This window comes from Castanea sativa, chromosome 5, assembly GCF_040712315.1.
Source record: "Castanea sativa cultivar Marrone di Chiusa Pesio chromosome 5, ASM4071231v1".
NCBI lineage: Eukaryota > Viridiplantae > Streptophyta > Magnoliopsida > Fagales > Fagaceae > Castanea > Castanea sativa.
The window spans coordinates 38,224,634-38,252,338 of NC_134017.1; the positions used below are offsets into that span (position 1 = coordinate 38,224,634).

The 27,705-nt window shown below is 35.9% G+C and overlaps 2 protein-coding genes across 4 annotated transcripts; both read left to right on the forward strand.

The window, feature by feature from the left end:
* Window positions 1-13,322: 13,322 nt before the first annotated feature.
* LOC142636311 (uncharacterized) lies at window positions 13,323-19,966 on the forward strand. 3 transcript variants are annotated; one of them, XM_075810490.1, is made up of 12 exons: window positions 13,323-13,803; window positions 13,894-13,978; window positions 14,146-14,276; window positions 14,403-14,505; window positions 14,800-14,814; window positions 15,592-15,737; window positions 15,952-16,147; window positions 16,565-16,639; window positions 16,867-16,995; window positions 17,436-17,480; window positions 19,110-19,208; window positions 19,539-19,966. In XM_075810490.1, exons 1-12 carry the CDS (start codon window positions 13,475-13,477, stop codon window positions 19,557-19,559), a joined length of 1,374 nt encoding a protein of 457 aa, XP_075666605.1. In that variant the 5' UTR covers window positions 13,323-13,474; the 3' UTR covers window positions 19,560-19,966. The 3 variants fall into 3 exon arrangements, with proteins under 3 accessions (XP_075666605.1, XP_075666606.1, XP_075666607.1); XM_075810491.1 differs by having other exon boundaries at window positions 16,879-16,995; XM_075810492.1 differs by lacking the exon at window positions 16,867-16,995.
* A 405-nt stretch (window positions 19,967-20,371) lies between these two features.
* Window positions 20,372-22,818, forward strand: LOC142636312 (uncharacterized). The gene is made up of 3 exons (XM_075810493.1): window positions 20,372-21,576; window positions 21,674-22,070; window positions 22,176-22,818. Exons 2-3 carry the CDS (start codon window positions 21,784-21,786, stop codon window positions 22,426-22,428), a joined length of 540 nt encoding a protein of 179 aa, XP_075666608.1. The 5' UTR covers window positions 20,372-21,576; window positions 21,674-21,783; the 3' UTR covers window positions 22,429-22,818.
* The last annotated feature ends 4,887 nt before the right edge of the window (window positions 22,819-27,705 follow it).

Below are 27,705 nucleotides of genomic sequence, written 5' to 3' on the forward strand. Positions count from 1 at the left end.
TGTACAAGAGGAAAGTGCAAACCCTTAGTGGCACAAGCTTTGAATCCAACACATGTTGCAAACTAGAAAGACACATACCCAGCTACATAGTTCAAGAAAAACACTTAGAAGAATATAAAAAATAAAAATAACAAAACAAATTCAGCTTAGAAAAATATACAAAAGAGAACAACAAAATCAAATCAACCTTACATAAAAGGATGCAAACATAAAAGGATGCATACGCATCACCCCTGGAATTAAATAGATTATACAAAAAAAAAAAAAATACACAAGCATCATTTAACGAAAAATAAATTAATAAAGTAAAAGAGAAAATCAACAACCCAACAAACAATTGTTAAAGCTAAAGTAAATAGGAAACAAGTAGTTAAGGTAGAAGCACAATCAAAACATAGGAAATCTAAAGCAAAATGCTAAAAATGAGATTTATAACATGCACTAAGAAAGGCAGGAGTTGCAAAACAACAAATAGAAAAGCTAGCATATGACCCAACAACTATAAAGGTAAATCCAATTAACACTGAAAGCCAAGCACTTCTCCAAACTCAAAGCCAAACTATAAAGACTTTCTGCAATGAGCAATATTCAAATAAAGGCAATGACAGAAGCAGGTATGCTAAATATGTTTTCAAAAGCTAAAATGCTAAGGTAACAAATAGTTTTAACAATCCATACCTGAATAACCCTCTAAAAATTGTCTATATGACATCATGGACCATTTGGGTTACTTGCAAGAATTCCTATAGGAACCCCCAGAGAATTGGATTATACCTTTGTAAGACATGGCAAGAAAAAAATAACCCAAATCAAGCAAATAGAATGTAAAGAAACCTGATAATGTCATCCAATTTGGTCCCATTAGTGTACTCAATCAAAGATTCACAAAACTCAAAGATACCCTACAGGTACAAATTAATCAGATATACTCAGTCAGAAAGAGAGGGAAAGACGCATGCAAAAGACAAAATATCGAACACGGAAAGAGGGATTACACAAAACAGTTTATGAATCTGACATTTATGCAAGGTACTTGGAATATCTACCCAAACCAAGACCAATTCACATCAAATGTAAGACCATCCACATGCTTAGTGAGGAAGGAAAACAAAGCTTACCTGAATTTGATGTCGGTGCTAGTTATGCCACAGTAATAAAAGAAAAGATGTAATTTTACTTTCATCTCTGAATAATAAACAGAGGATATACTGTAATAGGCCCAAAATAAACCACTCCATATATAGAAAATATATAGTAATAGGCTCAATTGGCTCACCAGTTTGCTGCTCCAATTCAAACAGGTTGGAAATTAATCCTATAAATTAATCTACATTAAATTGATCACCCTGCTACAATGTGAAGGAATGCAACATATATTTGATTAATAATATCTCTTCAAAGACATATGGCAGGCAAGAAGAGCAAGCAGCAAGCTACTCCACTTGAGCTAAATATCATCAATTTCAGCTGGGGTTAGTTCTCTACAAAACGCAAGTAAAACAAAACTAATATGAAATAAAAACTACAAAAGAAACTTCAAACTAAGAGAATCATAAAAGTCTAGGAATGATAAGAAAATCAAAGTTTAACGAGGAAAGTATCAATAATAAGTATAGTAAACATAAATTATAAATTTTTATGGGAAGGAGGCTAATTAAAGATGATATCAAGGAAAAGGGCTTTTATGTTGCCATTCTGAAATTAGGAATGACAAAGCAGAAACGTTTCATCATCATTCTAAATTAGTTTTTTTTATTGGAAAGCCACACCATGTGAGTTTTAAATCCACGACCACTGTCCCACTATTGAGGGAGAAGTGCTAATCGAGCTAGAGCCCATTGGTGAAATTAGGTGGTATGCTTACCAAAAATTAACTAATGCTATGAATATTTCTAGTCATGTCCATAGATTATATATGTTTTTTTTTTAAGGTAAGCCAAGATTATATACCAATATGTGCATACTGTTACCAGAAATCATGCATGGTCCAAAGCTTCAGCAAGATTTGTGATGTTCTATCAGCTAGTTGTAGACATGTATTAGCCTAGCATTACAAGTCCCAGGCAAGTGAACTGTTAGACTATATTACCTGGGGATTTAATTACAAATGTTTCATCAAAACTCATGAAACAAAAGAGAAGCTGCTCTGCATAATTACTTGTAGACTGAGAAAGTAGTCGCTAATGCAATATGACAACATGACCAAAGGCTTATGAAAAAAACAAAAGACTGATGAGCATAACATTTGTAAAAAGGAGCATACGAGTAACAAAATATGAATACTGATACCAACAAAAAGCATAATATTAAAGACAAACCCTACTTTAAGAGGATCTCTATTCTTTATCTGATGTGAAAAAAATTCTTCAACAATTAACTGTTAGGGGCTTCTAATTAATCAACAATTAAGCACATGACACAATCAATTAATAAGCACGTGATTCTAACCGTCAATTACAAAGATGATACAAAACTTTACTAATAAACTACCTCTTATAATAAGCTGCTGGTGTCTAGTACCAAGTGTTAATGCTTCACTGTTACTGGTGCTTACTGAAACAAATCTTTACTTACTCATGCTTACTGGTGCTGCATACATGATGCACTAGCTGGATCATATGCATTAAGTCAAGTTACTTTTCATAGGTTCCTAACATGGAGAACAGTCAGTACCTAGGCTTGCTTGGATAGCACCAAGCGAGGAAAAAAAAAACCACTGGGAGTCAACACTTAGGGCTGGCTAGAGTCGGCACCAAACCATAGACTCAATTTCAAAAGAAACTTTATTCATCAAAATAATCCCCTTTTCTTGGGGTACATACTTGGCTTATATAAACTATTATATTCTAATTCATCAGAAAGTGTTACAATACATGGAACTCATTACATAACAAATAACAATAAAATTAAAAATGGGTATCATTAATATAGAGATATTAACAATGGCACCATTAAGCATCCATATTAAAGAAAGTCACATTAAGTTCAAAAATGTACTCCATACCATACTTAGGCCCATTGGCCTTGTCAGCGAAGCTTCAACGATCTCTCTCCAGCGATGTAGAATACACAGTAAGGAATTAAAACCTTCCACTCCAATATGTTGCATTGATTTAGCAAAGTACATAGAGGCAAGGAAAAAAACACAACCAAATGCTATAATTGAAACCAAAACCATGGTAACTGTGTCCAAGAAACCTCTTAACGACAAATCATCATGACCCAAATAAGATACAATCTATATTGTATATAAAAGAATAGTCTTTGACTTTTGTTGATTTCTTTATAGACGACACAAATTTTAAAAGCCCAAATTTTTCTCTATAACTTATGTTTTTCAAATGAGTTTAAATTCTATAAAGATTCCGTATAAATCTAATATATTTACACCCTATATTAGAATATTGCCACATTAAATTTTCTATAAATAATAGAATAAATACTTCTATATGCAAACACAATCATAATAACAGTCATAAACAGAGGATATATAGTAATAGGCCCAAAATAAACCACTCCATAGACTGAGGTAGAAGTAGTAATTACGTCTAGATGCTTGTTTGGGAGCTAAACTTTTCTTTTTTTTCTTTTTTTTTTGAATAAGTAGAACTTTATTAAAAATACAAACATCACCCTGCACACAAGAAGTACATGCAGGTGGTCAAATCAAGAGGAATTACAATCGTCAAGAAGCTTCAACAAATTAGAACTCAAATGGTATGATAATGCAGTCATCCATTCACATAAGGAATACAATAAAAGCATCTTAAAACCCGTCATGCACCATTCTAACCCTTCAAATGCTCTATTGTTCCGCTCTCCATATAACCTACATTAAACCTAAAGGTACAGCTCTGCATAAGTTTCAAATTCACATGCTGCAAAAGTTTGCTTCTTTTAATATAATATTTCTACAAAAGTTTAATTATCATAATAATAATCGACCATAAATAATTATCAATTGTTACATTATAACCTGAAACCATGAATGAAAACCAAAACCAAGAGATCTAAATCTAAATCTAATTATAAAATAAATGCAACTTGAAATCATAATAAGTCTGTTTTTGTCTACATTCTCAGTCATAATATTGACCACAGACCTCATTATTAGTCAAAGATCAGACACAAAATTGTAAAATATCAAACTAGGGTACTTAAACGGTAATCAAATAAAGAGAGATGAAGAAACTACACCGTTTTGAAGACACATCTGTAGTCAATATATTAAATTGCATTCCTTTTAACCGCAGTCTAATATGTTATGCATATTAGAAATCAAATATCAGGGACAAAACAGGGCAGAGCACATTCTAGTGTTTATAAAACGTGAGCAAGATTAGCAAAATCAATGACAAACCCAGTAACTAAAAAGAAAAAGACAGAAGCTTACATGGGAAAATGCATGTCCTCTGCAAGAACAACATTGTTCAATTTGCAGTTATCCAAATAATCAATTAAATTATCCAAGGACCAAAATAGAACCATACAAAGAAGATTGTACATAGAGAACTTACAACAGCAATATTGACAATACGAAAGAAGATTCCATAAACAAAACTTACAACTGCAGTTACTGATCTGAACATTGGTAACTCATGCACAAGACAACTCCGTATTACTTGCCAACTACAGTCAAACAGCAAAATTTTCTCAAAAAAGTAAGTCAGTTAAGTATGAGGATAACAATATTAATTAGAACAACACAGAAGACACATATGATCATTAATAGGATTTATATTTTTGTTATACATCAAAAGTTTTCTTGCAAAAAAAGAGGAACTCAACCACACAAAAGTGCACAGGAGAATCCCTTCAAGAAATAGACCAACCCCAGTTAATAAAAATTTACACAATTTAAAAGTCTAGTTACTAAAAATCAATAACATTCAAGAACCAGGAAATTCCAAAAGGCATGAGACCAAAGAAAATCCAAAAAGAAGTTTTTCATTACAAAAAAGAACCAAATCAACGAGAACTTGCAATTCAATTCAAACAATTCAGAATCCAAAAAAAAACCCATTAGTCTAAACCATACGAAAGCACAAAAAAACCCATTACAATCGGCCTCGGCTTACGTGCCAGCGGCGGCATGGAAAACCCCTCGCCGGAAAAATATTGTTATTGTTCCCGAGAAAATCTGGCAGTCACTAACCCGAGAAAATCTTCAAACCCTAACCCTAACACAAACATGCGATATGAGATTTCTTTGAAACCCTAACCCTTTGGGGAGAGAGAGAGAGAGAGAGAGAAGGATAGAGAGAAGTCTGAGATTTCAAATTTGGGGATTTGGGAGAGAGAATGAGAGAGCCGTTGGGATGTGTGACGCATTTATATACAAAATTATGTATTATATTTACAAAACTGCCACACGCCCTAATTTTTTTTTCTTTTTTTTTTTTATCCCAAACCCAACTTTTACAACTTTTTTTTTAAAAGGTAATTTTCATTTTTTTTTTTTTAATTGATGCACTTTTCAGCCACAAAATTATGTGATGCAATTTATATACAAAATTATTTCACTGAAAAAATGCACAAATCATTACATCTTTAGGTATTTTTGTCACTAAAAATTTAGCAACCTTGAATTATTAAAAATGCAAATTATTACCTTGTAGGAAAAAAATGGAAAATTAGACTTGATATACATGTCATTAGGCAAATTTTGATAGTCCTTCCTCCTCTTAAACAATTTCAAAAAGCAATTTTCACCATTCTATTTTTACAAATATATAATTTTATGAAATGGTCATATTCTTCTAACTATTTTTGTTATGTACTATATTTTTCTAATTTCTTTTGGTACAATTAAAATTTTTAAGTTTCAAAGTTATTTATCAAATTCTCATTCTCTTAAAGAGATTATTATGATAACCAAAACTTATCATATAATTATAATTGATATAACTCAAATAATTTATAGTACTCTTAACCCGGACTCGTATTTTGCCATTCTTCTGTTGGTATACTAAATTGGACCAAAATAATCTGAAATTGACTAAATTGACTGAAGCGGACCAAATGGATCAATATAGACTGAATGGACCAAATTGGAACGAATAAATCAACATGGACTGAATTGACCGAATAGGCTTAATTGGACCATAGTGAAACGAATGGAGCTTGGATCCATTTTTTAGGTTTAGGTGTTATTTTGGTCATTTTTTTAGTTTTAAGGGTATTTCGGTAATTTTAGTGGTTTTAGGGTATTTTAGAGTTGGGTGATTTGTAGAAATGATACTTGGATCATAATTGGGTCTAATTAGGTACCCAATTAAAACCCAATAAATATTAGTGTTAATTGGGTTAATATCCATTTGACTCAATTAATAATTGGGTGAGTTTGGGTCTCATTTAAGTGCGTGGGTTTGGGTGGACAAATGGGTTTGGGTTGATTTTGCCACCCCTAACCAAATTTGACTGAAATTGACCAAATAGACTGAATTAGACTAAATTAATCAAAGTAAACCAAATGGACCCAATTAAACTGAGGCGGATCGAATAAAGTTTTAAAAATCGTAATGATTGATTAAAATAAAGTAGAATTGCAAGAAAGTGGACCCAAGATTCTCCTCTTTCTCTCTCTCTTTCTCGTATGAATTTCTTCAAAAATAGTTTTTCTCCCTTTTTCTTTATAAATCTCTCTCCATACAAAAATTCCAGCCCTCTTTTCCACCATTTTTACACCTCCAAAACCTTAGGCAAGTGGATAAGTTGTAAGAAATGGGCTAGCCCCAATAACTTGATTTTTTTTTTTTTCCCCCAAATCCAACTTTTACAATTTTTTTTTCTAAAAGATAATTTTCAATTTTTTTTTTGGATCGTTGCATTTTTCAATCACAAAATTACCTAGGGGTGTGATGCGATTTATATACAAAATTATTTCACCGAAAAATGCACCAATCATCACATCCTTAGATATTTTTTGTCATTAAAAATCTAGCAGCCTCGAATCATAAGACCACGCCACCTAGAGCTAAAACCCAATTTCTCCATAATTTTATCTAGGACAACTCATTCCACCCTGTCATAAGTCTTGCTCATGTCTAGCTTCAACGCCATGTCCCTAATATTACCACTGATTTTTTGGTTGATGTGGTGCATCGTATCAAAAGCTACCAAGACATTATTAGTTATCAATCTACCATAAACAAAAGCACACTGACTATCTCTAATAATTGTTAGCAAAATCGTTTTTAACCTATTAGCTAGAGTTTTGGAAGCAAGTTTATAAACAGCATTACAAAGGCTTATAGGATGATAGTTAGTAACACGCTCTGGGTTTTTCATTTTCGAGCCCAAAACAATTTGGGTATCATTAAATTTAGGTGGACAGATACCAAAATTCAGAAAATCCAACATTGTTTTAGTACCCACCCAACAGTAGGCCAAAAATGCTAGAAAAATAAAGGAAGCATCTCGTATGGGTTTGGTGCTTTAAAGGATACATTTGTTTAAGAGCTTTACATACCTCAGATTCCTGGAAATAACGAAGGAAATTCCATCATCTTCCTTCATCCTCTCAAATGCAACCGCAAATTTTAGTGCACTCTCTAACATCAAGTAAGTTGAATTCCACCTAGTAGACACATCAAAGCACAATAAACTTTTGCTTTGAATTTTTTCTTTTTCAACACATGCCTTAAACTTCTCAAATCTATTAGGAGAGGATTTCACATATCTCACTACATTATGAACCTTAACAATTGACTCATTAAGGTCCTTTAGCCCATCTTGCACAATTAAATTCAAAATATAGGCACAACGGCGTATATGAATGAACTCACAACCCAAGAGGCTACCCACCCTATCCTTTGTTTTCCTCCTAAGATATTATATGGCCACATCATTTGAACTTGCATTATCAACAGTAATTGTAAAAATATGATCAATCCCCCATTGAAGCAAACAAGGCTTAACCACCCTACCAATGGTCTCACCCTTATGATCAAGTACTAGACAGAAATTCAAAATATTTTTATGATAAACCCAATCAACATCAATATATTGTGCAGTCAAACAAAGGTAATTAAGGTTTTGGATTGACATCTAAGTATCAGTTGTCAAACACGCCCTTGAATTCTATGTTCCCTACCAATGCAACTACTGAAAAGAAAAAAGAAAAAAAAAAGAAGGCAAATCAGCCATAAATATTTGGAAGTGGAGAAGGAACATGAAAAGCCAAAAGAAAGAAATGAAATAGAAGGAAGGCGAAGAAAACGTATTAGGCACTATTGAAGCATAAAGATTGAAGAGGAAAGGGAGATAAGATGATTCATAACAAACAAATATAAGTAAAAAAAGAACTTTAAACTGTGGTCCAACCCTACAAGCAAACCATAATTAAACAATCCAGAACATCTATTACCCCAACAAAAAAAATCAAATTTTCAACTCAAACACTCTTCAGCAAAACCCGGCAATGTTGATAATCTTGTTGAGTTGCCTACACAGGAACGCCTAAATCACAAATAGCAAAACATTAGCACAATCACCATTGAGAATATTAGCCACAATTTGAAGATGAAGATGGGGACAAATATAGCATTTTTATAATTAAAAAAAATTTGGGATAGTTACAGTAAACCCACCTATGGTTAGACCCGTTTTCACTTTGCCTACCCGTGGTTCAACCATTTACACTTTGTCCACCTGAGGTACCTTCCATTAAAGATCTGTTATCCACCTCTCCCTTTGCCGTTAGAAAAACACATTTTTAGGGAAAAACAAAAATAACAAAGATAAAAAAGTTAGGGTTTTTATTGCTTAAGAACTTCTTTGAGAACAAAACTCAGGAATAACACACAGATCAAAGGCTCTATGAAATCACTTTTAATCTATATCAATATCAACAATCTCATAACAACTCAATATTGTGAACCAATTTTTACAAGAAGACCAATAATCTCAAAAAAACAACAGCAACTTTATTAACAATCTCCTCCTTTCAACTCTCGCTAATCCTTCCTTATTGATCATCATCTTCTTTTGTCTTCTTCTTCTTAATATTTATATAAACAAGTGACTCCAAACCAAACCAAACCAAACAAAAATGATCTAAAAACAGTACAGGAACAGGATGGGAGGTGTCGTTGGTGAGATATTTGTTGTTACACGTCCTAGCTAAGGTCACCTTTACCCTTGCATGGAGCTTTGCACCCACCTTTCCTCCCGTAATTTCCACACTACCCTCATCATTCCTTCCATCTCCGGCACCACCACCACTCAGATTCCCTCTTCCTTCTCTCAAAACCCACTCACTTCCTTTGTCTACATCACCTCTGGTCCTCCTATGCGCACCGGATCCGATCTGACCCGCCAGCAATCCGCCCGCGAACTCCAAGCCCATATCACCACCAACCGCTCTCACTCCCAACCTCCCATCCTCTGCGCCATCGTCGACTTCTAGATCAGGTGGACAAAAGAGGTCTTCCAAAAATTCAACATCCCCGTTGTCAGCTTCTTCACCTTCGACGCGTGCACCATCGCTGCCGCCATGAAGTTGGGTGCGTGGAAAGCCCAGGCTGGTCAGTTCAACCCAGGCGAGGAGGCTCGATTCATTCCCGGGTTACCCGAAGAAGTGTCCATTACACCCTCCGATCTTAAACTTAAACCTGTAGGTCCTCCAAGCCCACCTGAGAGAGAGAGAGAGAGAGTTAAGTTTTGTTTGGCAGCTTTGTGAAATGTTTGGCAACCTTTGATAAAAAGGAGATTGCTTTTTAGGCAAAGAAACAGCTGAGAGTACAAATTCAAACCAATACATGTTTGAATAACCCATTGGACAAGATAATAGCAATACTGTTGATTTGTGTTTTGTTCTCCAAGAAGTTCTTAAGCAATAAAAATCCTAACTTTTTTATCTTTGTTATGTTTGATTTTTCTTAAAAATGTGCTTTTCTAATGGCAAAGGGAGAGGTGGGTAACAGATCCCTAACGGAAGGCACTTCAGGTGGGCAAAGTGTAAATGATTGAACCACAGGTAAGCAAAGTGAAAGCGGGCTTAACCACATGTGGGTTTACTGTAATTATTCCAAAAAAAATTCATTTTTACATCAATTTCCCTGATCTCCTCAGCAACTAAATACAACTGTCATTACTCCTATTGCCCTTACTCTCATTCTCTCTCTGTCCAACAACCCATCCAAAAACCCCAATTCCATCTTTGTCCCCACAATACAAAATCCCCCATTTCTTTGTCATCTCTTTCAATACAAGCAACAAATCTCACTGACTTCATCATATCCATAAACAGAGACCTCAAACCTTATCTACCATAAGCCCCAAAATACAAAACCCATAGCATAAAGTGATAAAACAAAAATCAAATGCCTTTACCTTCAAAAGCCCATCTCCATCAGATTCAGACCTGTTTTTGCTCTACACAGTAGCACCATCTTGGGAGTAGTGTTTATTGGCGTATTGACGGTCCTCCTCTCTCTTTGTTTTCATATTCTTTTCTTTATTTTTTTCATTCTTCTTTTTGTTTCCCTACTAAGATCGAAAGTTTCTACCATTTTGTTTTAGTTTGGTTGATGGTTGGGCTCTAGGAATTTGGTAGTTTTGGTTATGGTGAAGAAATTGAAGAGAAAAATGGATGTTTAAATTTTTTTTCATGTTATATTTGGAATATTTACGTCTCATTGAAGTTCTTCACTTTTAGCTTCAAATTTTTTTACAAAAACTACTTTTTGATCTTGTTTGATCTGATTTTGCTATATTTTTTGTGTTTTTAATGGCAAAAATGACCAAATGGGTTACAAAAGACAAATAGAGCAAATCTTAGGTGGGAAAAGTGACACTTTTCAAATCACGGGTAAATAATATAAATTCGGATCAAATCATAGGTGGGTTTAGTGTAATTACCAAAAAAAAAATTACAAAGAGATAAAGATGAAAGAATTTAAAAACCGTGGGGAAGGGAAAAAATAGAAGAAAAAAAATCGAAGGAAAAAACGAAATCAACTTGGCAAATTTGAAAAGTATAAAGAATTTTAAACTTTTATTTTTACCAACTACTTCCCCACCCTTTATAAAAAAAATCTACTTTCCCACCCTTACGTCTCTTCAATGTCTCCGATTTTTTTTTTTAAAATAGAAAATAGGTTGAGTCATAATGGATTTTCTACGGTAAGTTTTTACACCTAAGGGCAATTGTATATTTAAATTATGAATATTATGTAAATATCCAAACTTGCTACGGTAATCATGCATATATATATGATTACTGTAGGTTTCTATTTCATTATTTAAATATTTTTTCTCTCTCCCCTCACACACACTCTCTCTTCCCTTGATTCTCTCTTCAACCCAGAATCTCTACAACCGATCAATCCATCCACCCACCACTACAACCCAACATCACCACCACTAACCACAACATTACAATACATAACAATTTGACCACAAAATCAACCAAAAATCAAACAAATCCACTCACGGACACACTAACAAAGACAGAAAGCATTGTGTGAACTTGTGGCTGTGGGTCGGTGCTTGGGAATCGACTAGAGCAAATCTTGGTGGTTGTGGAGGAGATCAGTGTTTGTGGATCAACTGGAACAAATCTTTATACTTGTGGTGAAGAAGGCTGCTTATGGCCGCTTAATGGTTTGAGTAGAGGGAGAGACATTTGACAGTGAGGGAGAAAGGGAGAGGCGATTTGACCAAGACGGGGAGAAGGAGAGGCAATCTCGAGGAAATGAGGCTCTTGGAGCTCTAATCCATGGAGGCGATATGTTCAATAATGGGGGGGGGGGGAGAGAGAGAGAGAGAGAGAGAGAGAGAGAGAGAGAGAGAGAGCATGTTCAGATGAATTAAAAGGGAGTTGAGAGAAATAATAAAAAAAGTAAGGAAAATGATTATTTAAATAAAATATATGGTAGAATAGACAAATTGATGTGTGAATTTTGGATAAGTGGCTATGTAAATTTTTTTTAAGTGAATTCTTATGCTAAAATAGATTGAAAATTTTGCACAGACTGATGCAATTGCTCTAATATTTCACAAATATTTATTTTACAAATCCTACTCTCATTTTAGATGAATAGTTGCAAGAGCCAATAGTAAATTTGTTAAAAATTTCTTTAATTTTGTTCAAAACATTGTTCCTATATATATATAGAAGTAAAACTTAGAAAGATCAATTAGAATTTGAAATTAGAATTCAATTTTGTGTTATGAGTCTAAATTTATATGGGGATAACACTATAATTATCCACTTAAGTTTGTGTTATGTGTCCACTTAAGTTTTTTAATTTTTGTGCCAAACGAGTTAATGAGTGAAAAATACTAAAAATCTAATATTAATGAACTTTAAAAAAAAAACCAATCACATATACTCAATAAAAATCATCATACAACAAAGATTACCATACAGTCTATCTTCTTTAAAATTAGAAAAAAAAAATTATCATAAGTAGTGTTAAATTTAGGTAAGAATTTTAGTATGTGGCTAATTATGTTTACTTTAAAAAATAATAATTTGACTAATTATCTATATTTTTATGATAAAAATTGTGTTTAATTTTAAATGTATCTATATGTATGCATGTGTTAATTTTTTTTTTTCTTCATAATTTGACTAATTATTTATATTTTTATAATAAAAATTATGTTTACTTTCAAATGTATCCATGCATTTGCATGGGTTACATGATAATTGCATATAATTTTTTAGGTATTGGGAATAATTATTAACATCATCTTTAGCATAAATTTTAGGTATAAAAATTATTTTTGATAGTAAAGAAGTACCAAATTATGTGTTTAAATACCGCTTATGGCTGAAAACTGGAAATAGTGTAGCAAAATAATTTTTAAATGTGTGAATAATGCCATGAGTGTCAGTTTAATTTTTTTTTTTTATAAATAATTTGCATGTTCTATAAACAGTGCACAAGACCTACTAAAAAAAAGCACAGCTAAACGGAGGCTTATTAGGACATATCATTATTGGTATTAATATATATATATATACACACACACATACTAGCCTCATCACACTCACTTCACATGTGCGATGAGGCTTTCCTTTTTTTAGTGGCGGTAGCAAAAAAAAAAAATACATTTTTTTATTTTATATATATAATTTTTATTTTGAGAATCTAATTTATAAGTAGATAAATAAAACATTACTTATTTTTTAGATAATATTTTATTGGAAATTAGAGTTGTATTTTAATCGAATTATCATTTAGTTTTGTCTCTACTTAAATACAGTGAAGTATGGATATTTTAAAATAATAAAAAATTCGGTTTAAACAGATAAGCCATTTAAATAGTAATATATATATATATATAATTTTTTTTCCCCTTAAATTGTTACTTTTATTTTTAAAACTTTGGTTGGAGATCGCACCGGAAATCATAAATAAGAGAAGAGTCGTTTTAGTTGCCGAAGAAAACAAAGGAAAGACGTTCCACTGAGGCTGGGAATTCATAGTTGATTGAAATAGAGATAGAGAGAATTGGAGAGATGAGCAGCACAGGTTCACAGGCGCAGGCACAGGCGCAGGCACAGTCACAATCACAGGGCTCGCACTCGCTGGCCTTCCGGGTGATGAGGTTATGCAAGCCCTCCTTCCACGTGGACCCTCCGCTCCGCCTTGACCTTTCCGATCTAATCGCCGGCGAGGACATCTTCGACGACCCTGTCGCCGCCTCCAATCTAACTCCACTCCTTGACCGCCACGCGGCCAATCCCACCGACTCATCAGATCTCAGTTACCGCACCAGATTCCTCCTCCACGACTCCTCCGACCCCATGGGCCTCTCTTCCCTTCTCGTTCTCCCCCAGTCCTTTGGGTGGGTCTCTCTCTCTCTCTCTCTCTCTCTCAATTTAACTTTTTATATGGTTTTTGGGATTTTTGATTTGAAGAAATTTAATTTGAACAGGGCGATATATTTGGGAGAGACATTTTGTAGCTATATTAGCATTAACAACAGCTCCAACTTCGAAGTTAAGGATGTTATTATCAAGGTTTCTTTTTTTCCCATTTCAATGGATTATTCATTTTTAATAACTGCTTATTCTAGTTCTAGTTCTAGTTCTAGTTCTAGTTCTAGTGCAGTGGTGTATCTACTACTACTCTACTCTACAACTTAAAAAAGAGTTGTTGGGTGATTACACAGTGTTGTTGATTTCAGGCTGAAATTCAAACGGAGAGGCAGAGGTTATTGCTTTTGGATACCTCCAAATCGCCTGTTGAATCGATACGTGCCGGAGGGCGTTATGATTTCATTGTTGAACATGATGTGAAGGAACTCGGACCTCACACGTAAAAATTATCATATCTCACCCTTTTTAGTATATATATATATATAATATGATTCACATTCTGGCACAATTTTATTTAGTTCTCTTATAATTGACTTATCATATATGTTTGTCTCGCAATGTTTAGGCTGGTCTGCACTGCATTGTACAATGATGGCGAGGGTGAGCGTAAATATCTTCCACAGTTTTTTAAGTTCATGGTCGCCAATCCACTTTCAGTTAGGACAAAGGTACATCCCCATGCCTTGCAAAGTCCGATAAAAAAATGTTGGGTTTTTTATTTTGTTTTGTCCATAAAGTGGGAAACCTCCAAATCCCAGGTGAAGAAATCTGAACACGACACAATTTATAGGTGCAAATAAAATCTTTTCAATATGATAACAACGCATTGTTAATACCAGGGGCATTGGTTGCTTCCTGGTGTGTTATTCTTTTTTCTTTTTTTCTTTTTTTCTTTTTAGCTGAGTTACATTATAATATATTGTTTTTGCAAATTTTAATATTTGCTATTTTCTCTTTTGCAGGTTCGAGTTGTCAAGGTATGTTGAGCTTTGACTGTATGCATTCGTTGTAACTTTAAAAGATCTTCCTGCCAGTCTTATTAGATTTTGCAAAACTGACGTAGGATTGCTTTTTTATATATATCCACTGTCATATACCATGTAGGTTAATTTATGTCCAAACCAATTGGGGTAAATGGCGTCAGCTCCACCAAGTTACTGTTTGGCACAGCAATCTTGTCACTTTTGTATGTTATTTTATTATTATTTTTAAAACTTATTTCTTTATTTGATACTATTGAAGTGAGGTGGGCTCTTCTTCTTCTTCTTCTTCTTCCTCCCTCCCCCACCCTACTCTCTCTCCCTCTCTCTCTCTCTCATGTACAAAGCTCTTTAAATGAATCAAGTGATGAGTGGAAGCTTTTGCAAATACTGTGTGTCAGTGTCTGGTTCTGTAAATGCTGATCAAATGCACAGCACCATAAGGCCCCCTCCAAAATTTTTATAGATATCAGTAAAAAATTGCATACATTAAAAATCCATATTGGAAATGGGGTGTTTGAATACAATGTATTACGCCTAAGTTGGTACAAAGTACACAGTGTAGATGGCTGCTTGAAACTAACCAGTTCTTCTCATTTCTGACTTTTTATGGTGATATTGGAATTCTACTTTCTTCACTCCTTAAGTAATAATCATGTGACATTTTTTTTTATGCCTTATCACAAGTTCTCAAGTTTATAAATAAAATTCATTTGGGTTTTTTTTTTCTGGGTCTTTTTAGTCTCCCTATGATAGCACCATCTTCTATTTCAGGAAACTACATATTTGGAAGCTTGCATTGAAAATCATACAAAATCAAACCTTTTTATGGACCAAGTTGACTTTGAGCCCGCGCAGCATTGGAGTGCAACAATATTACAAGCCAATGAGCACCATTCACACAGCAATTCCCAGACTAGGTGTGTGGCATATTTACTATTTCAGAGTTTCAACAATTGATACGCATTGCTCAATTTTTGTAACAAATTTTTTGCCTTGCCTTTTTTTTTCTTTCTTGCCGCGGTGGGGGTGGGTGTTAAAGTTTTTTTATTTTTTATTTTTTATAATTATCTTAACTTATTTTATCACCTTCTATTTCTTAATTATTGATCATATGCTAATTTAAACTTTTAGGGATACATTTAAGCCACCAATCCTTATCAGATCTGGTGGAGGAATTCACAACTATCTTTATCAATTAAAATTGTCATCGCATGGTTCTACACAAATGAAAGTTGAGGGAAGTAATATTCTTGGTAAACTTCAGATAACATGGCGTACAAATTTGGGTGAACCTGGTCGCCTACAGACACAGCAGATTCTGGGCACTGTAAGTGTTCCTTCTTCAATATCAGTGAGCTTTTTAATTTATATGGATACATTCCCTGGAACATAGAACAATAGGAATATTTTCCAGTATTTGTGCCAATGAGCTCTAGCTCAAATGGCATCTCCTTCCCCTGCAAGAGCAAGGTGCAGGCTCAAGTTGTGGGTTCAGAGTTGAGACTCTCCAGGAGCTTGTGTAATTACCAATAAGAAAAATGTCTGCTATTTGTTCATTTTTTGTGTCATTCCCTATTTCCAACTGCTCTTTCTATTTTAAAAGAAGTTACTTTTCAAATTTTCATTTGATTTCTTTTTTTCTATTGGAAGTCTGATTAGCAATTTACAAATGAGTGCATGCTAATTTGTTACTTTGTTAGTTTCTTAGGCTGTTTCACTTATGTGTGGAGTGTTTCTTTTGTAGCCAATCACTCGCAGAGACATTGAGTTACATGTTTTGGAGGTTCCTTCTGTGATCAACTTGGAAAGATCCTTTTCGGTAATTATAGTCATTTGATGCCCTTTTTCTGTCTGTTATGAACTAGAGAAGTGCAGTTTAGCTGACAGGATTTTAAAAATATATCTAAGCCAATAGGAAATTTTCATTCATTGTAGTGTCCATTAGAACTGAATGTCCATCTTAAAGTTTGTCATTTTCCTTGTTCTTCAAATATATTTTGGTACTTGTTAAATAACTAAATTCTTAGGAAACTGAGCAATTAATAGCTTTCCCTACAGCTACACTTGAAACTTACAAATCAGACAGATAGAGAATTGGGACCCTTTGAAGTTTCGTTGTTGTACGATGGTTTGCATGAGGAGAAGGTTGTAATGATTAATGGTCTCCAAACCATGGTAATTCTTCCTTCTTTTTCCTTTTAACAAAAAAAAAAAAGTAAAACCATGGTGACATTTTTGGTGTTTAACATTATGTTTTTTAAAGACATTATACATTGACCGGTGGTAGGCTCATTGCTCAATTAATGATTTTTAATTCTGGATTTTCTCTCTATTGGGAAACTCTCATCATAGTATGCAAATGAGTAGGTACATAGTTGCTTATTTTGCTTGCAAAGTCATTTCACTTTATAAAATTGGGTAGAGACCTGGCACCTGGAAGTTATTGTAGGCCTTGAAACTTTTTAGGTTTTGAACATTAATTGAATAAATTACAGGGATTTCACTTGATGAAAAATTGTTCAAAAAGTGGAGTTACACTAACTCTTGCATCTTCTTAAACCCTAATCCTTATTGTCTGTGGCACTGATTTTTTGGATTTGATAAATGTTTTACAGGCTTTACCGCAGGTTGCAGCATTTAGTTTCACAGACTTCCATCTGGTAAGGAGAAGTTGAGCCTCAACTTATTGCCACTTCAGTTTTAAAATATGGCTTCAACATATGCTTCAGTTTAAATTTGTGTCTACTTTCATTTAAATTTAGGAATCATTTTTTATTATTTGTTTAAGAATTAGCGTATATTCAAGTGATAGCCCAATAGTAATGACATTGTATATGGTGCTTAATGTCTGTTGTTCAAACCCCACCTCCCACCTCCCTCTTCCCACTATTTACTTATCTTAAAAATAATAATGTCTTAATTTTTAAATCACCTACATAATAAAACTGTAATATTAGCCACATCAATAGTGGAGGCTATCGGTTAATCAAAAGAAAAATACATGAGCCGCAACTTACTATTTACTTATCTTTTAAAAAAATAATATCTTAATTTATAAAGTACCTATATAATAAAATTGTTCTAGCCATATCAATAGCGGAGGCTATCGGTTAATTAAAAATAAAAATAAATATCACATGACTCAAAACTTATTGCCACTTTAGTTTTGAAATACAGCTTCAACATATGCCTCAGTTTAAATTTGTGTCTACCTTTATTTTTAATGAAAAAAAGTTGTGTGCAGTTGTGTAAAATATCGTATTTGGAGCCATCTAGGCTTGCAGAGAGTAGAGATTAGAGATTTTTCAATTCACCTGACTTTTATTCTATATTTATCCTTCTAGTACTAACTACTAACCTATCAAATGGTCTATCAAGTTACCGTATTTAGCATAGACAACTATTTTGTTAGCTTGATTACCCCCTCTTCCTCGTATCGACTAGAAACCTTTTTCAGTTTTCCACAATGGCTACTTATCAAAACCAAAAAATAATAATAATAAATCCACAATGACTGTGGACAAAGGCTATATTAGGTGACAGTTCATAAGACTATCCATGATTTTAATTACATGGCTAATAAATCATTTAAACAAGTCTTGACTATAAAATAGGTCATGTGATTAAGAATATACATGGATGTTCACTTGAGTCAGAGGGGTTGGAGGAACGTTCCTCCAAGCCAATATGGGAAAAGCAATTTATGCAATGATTTATTCAGTCCTAAACTTTTTTCCCCCTCTTCTTCATTGGCTCCCTATGGATCTACTCCCAATCAGAGTTTACTTAACACTTGACAGGAATACAAAGGAATAAATAGCTTCTCATGCCATCATGCATGATAGTAGGTGTCGCAGTCCTGAGTCTCCTGACATTCTTTGAGGTTCACAAATGTAAATATACCTAAACTTTGGGCCTTTGGACCTGTAAACACTAAAGTGGGCCCACAATAGTTGGAAGAGCTGTACAGCCACATAGTACTTTTAATGGGATATTTGTATGTCAAACAAAACATTGTTTTACTACAGTTTTAGCTGCATTTTTTTTTTTTGGGGAAGAGAGGAGTAGGTTACTGTTGCATGTGCCATCTGAGTTTTCTACTTTTACCATTATGAATTGGTGAGATGGCCAGGAGTTGATATGGCTTAACATTACATAACTGAATGGCCATTTCATACCATTATTTTATCTCTCTGACAATTAGGAAGGATGTTATCCTGAGAAAATTTCTGCTACGTAGTTTATTTTATCTCTAGTATAATTTCTTAAAGCTGCCTTTCTTAATGCAGGACCTCATTGCTTCTAAACTTGGAATCCAGAGAATCACAGGCATTACAGTGTTCGACACAAGAGAGAAGAAATCTTATAACCCTTTGCCAGACCTGGAGGTGGGTCAACTATATTTTTGCTATTTTTCAAGACAGTTTGGAGCTAGAATGCATGCTATTGTTACAAAAAGCCATTTTGGCCAAGGTTGATCTGGCAATAATGTCCATTGTTGGAGCATAAACTGGTTGCTTAAATGATTCGAAACTGATTAATTCCAGGGAGTTAAGCTGGACTAAAAGCTTAAGCAGTTGGACTTCGCATCCTCTTTGAATTCTTTAATTTTGTGAATCAACTCGATTGTTGGTTTTGGTTTTTAAATATATAGGCAACTGTGTTGCTGTCTGAACTGTTGAAATTCCATTCTGATCTGTAATTTGGACATGTTGCAGATTTTTGTGGATTTGGACTAATTTATTGGCCAGTTTCGCCTGATTTTTTCGTCATCTTCTGGTGGGGATTAATCCATTTGACCAGATGAAGTGATGATTTGTATCATCTATGGGCTTCAAATAGATCAAGCAGGTCTTGACAAGCCAACCAAGTTTGTGAAGCTCGATTACTGTTGATGTCTACCCTTCTCAGGCTGGTATGACTTGCTGCCGTGCTTTCATATGATTCTTTCCATCCTCAGCAATGTACTTTGTAGTTCAATTACTTTCAAAATCAAAAAAATACAAAGTTGTAAGATTGATAAGAAAAATAGAATGTTTTCATATTTTCCAGTTGTGAAGAAGCAAAGAACTTTCTAAACTTATTTGTCAGGTATATCAGTTTTTTTTATAGATAATATAATTTTATTGAGTAGAGACTACTTCATGCACAAATGACATGAAGGAGCCTAAAGAATTACAAATGACTACATATGTAATGATTTTATGAATAATTACTATCCATAAGATCCATTGCATAACACTACTCATATAAGGAACTTTTGAAGATTGCTAGCAATTGAGTCCTCGTGCATTCCTTTCCCCCACCCAATGTAGTCCACAATAAATATAATTGAACAAGACTCCATATATTTGAAGAATAATAAACTCCCTCATTTCGTCATCCCCATAATAGATAAAGGAACCTAAATACATAACTCTATTGTTCAAATGCCACGGCACAATGTATTAAAAGTAGGGCTATCCAGGCCACCTGACCCATCTGACTGGACTCAATTTGTCCGCTGCCTGATCTGACTACTCTGGCAGTCAATGGGGGGGGGGGGGGGTGTTTGCCTTTAAATACCGGTAGGTTGAATGGTGGGTCTCCAAGATCCAACTCAGCTCAATCTGACCATGAGTTTTCTTAATGAAATCTCACCAGATCTAGTGAGATTTCCATTGTTGCTCTTCCTCTCTGTCATTACCTGTTTCGCACAAAACTGAAGAGCGTCCAATCCAATCTCCCTAACTGGTCAACAGCTGGTTTGGTTCTCCACCACCTGACGAGATCAAGTTGGGTGCAAGTTAGACACAAACCTGATCTAGACCAACTCGTGGACACCCCTAAATAAAAGATGGTTCACAGCCTACTCACTCAAATGTCACACTACATTGCATCTAATAAAATCTATTATTTATCAAAAACTTATCTGTCAAGTGAATAATATATTGATGAAGTGATGAAGTTAGAAAGGTTAGCTAACGATCCTTCTCAATAGTCATAATACTACTGTTGCATCATATAATCATGTCTGCAGTGAAGCTGTTCTTTTCTTGGCCTTTGACCAATCAGTTTAATTCATCTGATTACATTTAGAAGTTCCTTGCCAGTCCTGAGTGCAAATGGGCGAATGGCAAGCAAATATTCCCCTTAATACCTGGGAGGAAGTTCCATGTCAATCATATTGCAATCTCAGTTATCCACACTCTCACTAAGTTCTAGTGCTTCTAAGTTATCCCTATGGAAGAGTTGATCCCCAGCCAAACAAATCGGCTAAGATATCCTTAATTTTATAACATTAAAGATGAGAGAGAACTTTTGGTAATCTAACGGGAAAAAATAAGCACTTGAAGAATTCACAAGAGATCAAGGTGTCAAACTTCGGAAGTGCAAATTTGCATTAGTTGGTGACACACTTCTTTTTTGGTGGGGACAATAATATATGGACTAGCGAGCTTATAGCCTGATTGCCTTCAAAGGTTCAAGTCCTAACCCCTATATAAGACACACTCCCTTTGGCGCTTGAATTGTGATCAGTCTCATAAGTCACAATTTGAAAGAGTTTATTTTTGGTTTGTGCAGTTTATTTACTTAATGTTCGATTTTTTTTTTTTCTAGCTACAATTTTTTGGAAAAGCATTCTAAAGACTCGAAAAGTGATCTCTCAAGGTGCAAAATGGCGTGTGGGGGATGGGTGTGATATTCAAATCTTTGAGGATAAATGGCTACTTGGAGTTGGAGAACGTAGTGGCCGTGTCCTATCCCCAAATCCTGGTATTTCAAACTTGGTTTCTGTTTCCCATCTTATCGATCCGTACTCAAATTAGTGGGATTCGCACTTAATTGATTCCATTTTTTCTGCCTTTTGAAGCTCAACAGATTAAGGTATTCTCTATGCTCTTTCCCCCAAGAAGATTTTGTGTGTTGGCCTCTAGATAGGCATGGTTGGCTATACAGTGAAATCGGGTTATAAGCTACTCTATGAGGATGCCAGAAGTGATGCAGACAAGGTGTCAAATTCTGAAGCAGTCCACTCTTTCTGGAAGGGTATCTGGAAAATGCATGTTCCTGAGAAGATCAAGCATTTTGAATGGAGATCAGCTTGCTTCAAATGCTCTTCCTACAAAAATGAATGTAGTGAAGAGAAAAATTCTAGATGATGATATTTGCCAACTCTGTGCCAAAAAACCTGAGTCTACCCTCCTTGCCTTGTGCGAGTGTGAAACAATCCAGTTATTGTGGAACAAAAATTTTAGCTGGGTTGACAGGTCACAATCTACTCGCGCTTCCTCTGGTGATTTAGTAACTTTGATCCGTATAAGACCACATCTGTCTGACATTTTTGCTACTACTGCCTGGTCTCTATGGTGTAGGAGAAATAAGGTTCACCTCAATGAAGCTGCACAACCACTAGAAAGAATTGCTGAAGAAGCTTGCCAATATCTCAAAACCTACAGGAATGCACATTGGAGACCACCCAAGGGAAGTGGCATCCCCTACAAAACCAACTTTGATGGGGCTGTTTTTGAGGATTTTGGAGAAGCAAGTATTGGGGTGGTGGTTCAGAATTACAAGGCTGAGGTAATGGCTTCCCTATCCCAAACATTGCAAATCCAGCATCGGTAGAAACTGAGGAATTGTTTACTGCTAGGCGTGCTGTCATGTTTGTCCATGAAGTCGGTCTCACTGAATCCATTTTTGAAGGAGATTCTGAGTTGGTCATCAATTGTCTTCGAAACAGTGATATGTTGCACTCCTGCTTAGGTCACTTAGTAAAAGCACGATGTCCTATGTAAACCCTCTCAGGAGTTGGTCATTCTCTCATTCTGTTAGGCTAGACCTTCTTTCCCTTTTATAGTCTAGATGAAATCTGTTGCTCCGGATATTTCTAATGTTTTGTTAACATTCACCAGCACCTTAATAAAAGTTCAATGAAATTTTTTTCAAAAAATGAGTCCAAGCTAAAGCGTGGTATTTATTATTATCATACTCCAGTTGACCCACATAATTTTCTTGTCACAATATTTTTTTTTGGGTTTCCACATCACACATTCTCTATAATCAATCATCTTTTCTCTCTCTCCACTCATCATTTTCCCATCAAACAAACAACTCATGTTTCTCTTATCAATGACTTTCCCATTGAATCTAAATCAATCAATATATATATATATATATATATATATATATATATAAAAGTAAAGACCTCATGCGAGAGAGTATGAGGTCCTATCATATGACGCACTCAATGAAGAGAATTGAAATGCTCTTAAGTTCAATGTTTCAAGACTACTTTTTATTTCATTTTATTCAGTATTTCAAGACTACTATTTGTTTCATATGGTTCAATATTTCAAGACTTTTCATTTATCTCACACACACAAAACTCTTTACATTTTCATTCACTCTTCATTCCATTCCATCTCAAGTACACTTCAACCAAGAATGATGTTATTTGCCTTCAACCTTTAAACAACACCTACATAATTCCAAGTCTCCAACATTGTTGTACCATTTGACCCTAACCCATATGACTAGGCTACGACCAAGGAAGATGGCTTGCATTTTTTATTCAGTAACGGTGGCTTAGGATTTTGATGTTGAAGCCGAACGTTGTAGATTTTACGAAGGTTGTGATTCACTTTAAGTCTTTGGGTGTTTGGGATTTTGGTTTAGAAAAGTTATAAATGTATTTTATTTTAGAATTAAAGAAAAATAAAAAGAAACATTCTATTTTATTATTTTTGAAGTTAGTTAATTTTTTATTTTGTTTTAGAATTCATAATTTGCAGGTTTATTTGTAGTTTTTTTATTGCTATTTTGGGCGGTATAAGTCTTAGTGATAAAACTAAAAATTAGTGATGATTTCTAAGTGTTTTCTGTTTTTTTAAAAGGATACAAAACCCCAACTAAAGATAATTAAATTTTGATAAATTGATGTGTTTATAGCCAACTTTTCATTGTTTAATTATGTTCTCTTTAGGTTGATACTTACAAATGATTTCCTTAATTACATTGAGATAATGAATTGGGTATTTGAAATTAAGGTCTTTATATTTGGTTGTAAGAATATATATAGGGTGGTTGAGGAAATGTTTTGAAAGATTTCTTAATTTATGTAATTTTAAGATATAAAAGTATTTTATACTTTAAATTCTGATTCATAGATTTCAAAATCATTTAATCAGTTTAAAAAATAAAAGGTACTTTTAACAATTAATATTATAATATGTTATAGTCTGATAGTGTTAAACAATTATTTAAAAATAAAAATAAATTAAGAAAATCAAGTTTTAAAGTATTCAACAATATTATGGGCAAACATAAATATTATATAATAAAATAAGTATTATAGGTGTAAGTGCACAATTGCACCTGGCCCCAAGAACAGTTACGGGCTCAGGCCCAACGAGCCTTAAACAATATAATTTGTAGAGTGTGGGCTTGAAACCCAGGTTAGAAGTGTTTGAGGATTAAATAGCAAGCTAAAGATGATAAACACTTAAAAACAACAAAGAATGCTATGAATCAATCTGCTCGGACGTAAGCCGAGAACTGTTCTTATATAATTTCTCTCTCCTTCTTTTTCTCTTTTTCTTTTTGGTTACAAAGAGGGAGATCCTCTTTTCTGTCTTAGATTCCCCCTTAAATACTACTCTCTTGAATACCTTTTACACGTGTTGCTTTACCTCCCCTTTAACCTAGATATTTCTTTTCCCAGTGCCTTTGAATAGTAACCGAAGTTTCTCTTCTATCGTTCGTGTGTCACTTCCCCATCAATGCGGCCAGGGTGGTAGGTGCAGGGTCTTTAATGTGGAGGTAGCAGCCTTTATCTTTGACATTTCTTCAACACCAGTGCTTCTGGGGCATTCTAGGGTTTACCCCTTTTAACCATTGGTCTTAACCGTGTCATCCCTTAATCTTTATTGCGAAACCCCGAGTTCTTCGGTGTCTGTCCGAGGATAAGTCCACCCTCGACTGGATCCTCGGACCCTCGGCGTATGGGCCGACCCATAGTACCAACAAATTCTAAACCTAGTAGCAGGTCGGCCTTCCTTAACACGGCCCAAAGGGCCCACATTCTCATCAGGATCTTTTCGCCCCCCACTATAGCCCCTCAAAACTCTAATTTTCAACGTCAGAGGAGAAAAATAGGGTTTTGATCCGACGAGAACCTACTCCACTCACTTTGTTAGTAATGGTACGTGTGGAAATCGTTTCGCGTCCCAGAAGATGCCATTTGGCGGTTTTATTTTGAACAACGCGCGTACTTAATACTGCCAGTTACACTTTGTCCCTCACGTTCAACGGTGAGATGGGCATCCAACGGCCTTCATTACTCCACGAAATTTTAGGCGGGACAAAAATAATTTCGAGGCCGCCTTTTCGCACGTCGTGACACTTCGGGATCTTGCGCCTTCATTTAATTCATCAGGGATCAATCCCATCAAAACACCTACAATCATTCTTTACCAGCAGAAAACCGTGGAAACCCGTACCTCCAACTTTGTAAGTTCTTGCTCTCTCTGTTCTTAACCTTTTCTCCTTGGATACAGTCCTCGGCTGTCTTCGTAAACATTTTTTCCTTTAAAGTTTAGCCTTTTGTTCTCTTCTAATGGGTAGGTTTAAGTGTCTAGTCGATTCCGTCGCTGGGATGGAGGGTTTTAGGGCTAAATACCGTATTCCCAGCGATGTAGGACTAAAATATTGCCCGGCAGAAGCCGTGGCCGGTTCTAGGAAAGAGGGAGAGGTTATCATTCCTATGATAGCCTTTATAGAGGGTGGAATGACCCTTCCAATGAAACCCGTAATGAGGGAATACCTTCGCAACCACCGGTTGTGTCCCGATCAATGCCTCCCAAACGTTTTTAGAGTTCTAGGTAGTGTAGATGCTCTCAACGAGCAGATGGGTTTAAACCTCACATGGCACGATGTTGTGTTCCTATATGAGTCCCATAAACTTTCTAAGGTAGGTTATTATATTAAATCTCGGTCCAAAGACCGTTAGGCTAATCTCCCGTCCGCCCAAATCAAACAAAGGCATGAAGGACGACTACTTGATCGTGTCTGGGAACTGGCACGACGGCCTCCATCGCCCCGCCTGAGTGGGGGGATCCAGGTGCGACGTCGTAGGATTAATCTCCCCACAACACAACTTCTCCTAACACACACGTAAATGCGTATTCATATTTACTTAAATTTGTTAAATATTTGTGTGAATCGACTCGCATTTGTTCGTTCGACGTCTTTTTTGCGTATGCGCACGTGCGTCCTCGTCCGAGTCATTGTAACATTGCCGATCTAAACCGAGTACTTCGCTCCGAAGTGTTCGTTAGTGAAGACTTACAACTCCGGGCCGCTCACCTCATTCTAGGGTACAATCCCCTTTCCCTCGACTTCCAGAGATGAGAGCGCCATAATTGCGGGCGACCGAAGACGAAGGAGGATAAACGTAGCTCGGCCTCACTTTCCGGACGACCGCGAACTCCCGGACGCTCCCAACACCGTTTTGTACAACCGGCCTATAGCAAGAATCCCCCCTTGCCGTGCACTCACAAACAACCGCGTCATTCCAAGAGGTGTGTCTTCTTCACACACTCTGACGACGAGATAGATCAATTCCATCTCGAAGACACCGAGAGACCTCGTGGGAACTCGCCTTGTGGTACTTTCCGACGAGGAGGAAGAAGCCACCGAGGCCTCTAGAATTGCCCCGTGTGGTTTGTAGTTGCCCTTCCCGAGGACGAATTTGAAGAAGACATGGGAAGAATGGAGGGTCTCCTCACGAATGTGGTCGCTAAGGTTGCAGAAAGAAAACGGGGACGTCCCAAGTGCTCCGCCTTACCTCCTCCTCCTCCTCCACCCGAGCCAAATCACAAATGAGGATCCCAAGAAGAAGAGGTAGGGGGATAATGAGGGGACGATTAATAAAGACCCCAAGAAACCACGCCAACAACTCCCATCGGCCCAGCAGCCAGGCCGGACAAGTGGCAAGGGTAGAGCCCGTTCGGTTGAAATCGGGGAATCTGTGGACGAGGTCCGAAGTGCGCCGAGCACCGACCACCCGGTCCCCCGATCTAAAGCCGGACGGCGCACCCATCTCCCGCGCTCCAGAGGGGGATAAGGGCGGTTCAACAAGGCCACGCCCACCACCTGGCCGAGGTCTTGGAACGCCCACTTCTGCTGCCCAAGGACATGGAGACCTTGGAAAAGATGGGCCAGCCACAACTATTCCTCTCACTAAAAAGAGACTTAGCGCTGGTAAGTTTTTCTCCTTTTTTTAGGAAGGTTCCACTTTTAATAATATTTATATGTAAGTTTGTTTTTTTATTATTCCTAACTCCATCATACTTTGTTACAGGCTATTTAGGAGGTCTTTGTAGCTGAAAAGCTTATTGAAGACACTCGGAAAGTAGCCAGAACTGAGCTCGAAATCAGGATGGAGACTGAGAAGTCTTTGGGCACGCCCTTGGCCGAGAACGAGAAGCTGACCTCGGAGGTGTCAGATCTGAGGAGAGAGAAAAATGGGGTCGAGTCAAACTTGAAGACCATGAAGACCCAGATAGAAGGACAGCGCAAGCTCCTTCATGCAAGAGATGAAGAGCTCTCCCAAGCTCAAAGGGAGTGCTCGGATTTGAAGAAGCAGCTGGCGCTGATGAAGGAAGAAGCCAGCTCCTTCCAATTCTCTCTTCAAGCGCCAAGCAGTGCAAGTTTTGATGAAGGGGTAGCAACCACCGAAGAGCAAATGACAGAGGAGTTCGCGGCTTTATGCCGCGAATACCGTCAAAAGTATGGGGGGAAGCTTTAAACGCAGCAGAGGAGTTCCCCAATCTTCGGATTCGAGGAAGTCCGAGAACGTTTGGCTTCCCCTAGAAATACAGGAGATTGAAGAGGCTCCTTCCG

Coding starts and splice junctions, on each gene's coding strand:
- LOC142636312 (XM_075810493.1), top strand. CDS start 21,784: ATGAGGATGCCAGAAGTGATGCAGACAAGGTGTCAAATTCTGAAGCAG. Junction 22,071..22,175: donor AATTTTAGCTGGGTTGACAG/GTCACAATCTAC, acceptor TCTATGGTGTAG/GAGAAATAAGGTTCACCTCA.
- LOC142636311 (XM_075810490.1), top strand. CDS start 13,475: ATGAGCAGCACAGGTTCACAGGCGCAGGCACAGGCGCAGGCACAGTCA. Junction 13,804..13,893: donor GTTCTCCCCCAGTCCTTTGG/GTGGGTCTCTCT, acceptor TAATTTGAACAG/GGCGATATATTTGGGAGAGA. Junction 16,148..16,564: donor CACAGCAGATTCTGGGCACT/GTAAGTGTTCCT, acceptor TTTCTTTTGTAG/CCAATCACTCGCAGAGACAT.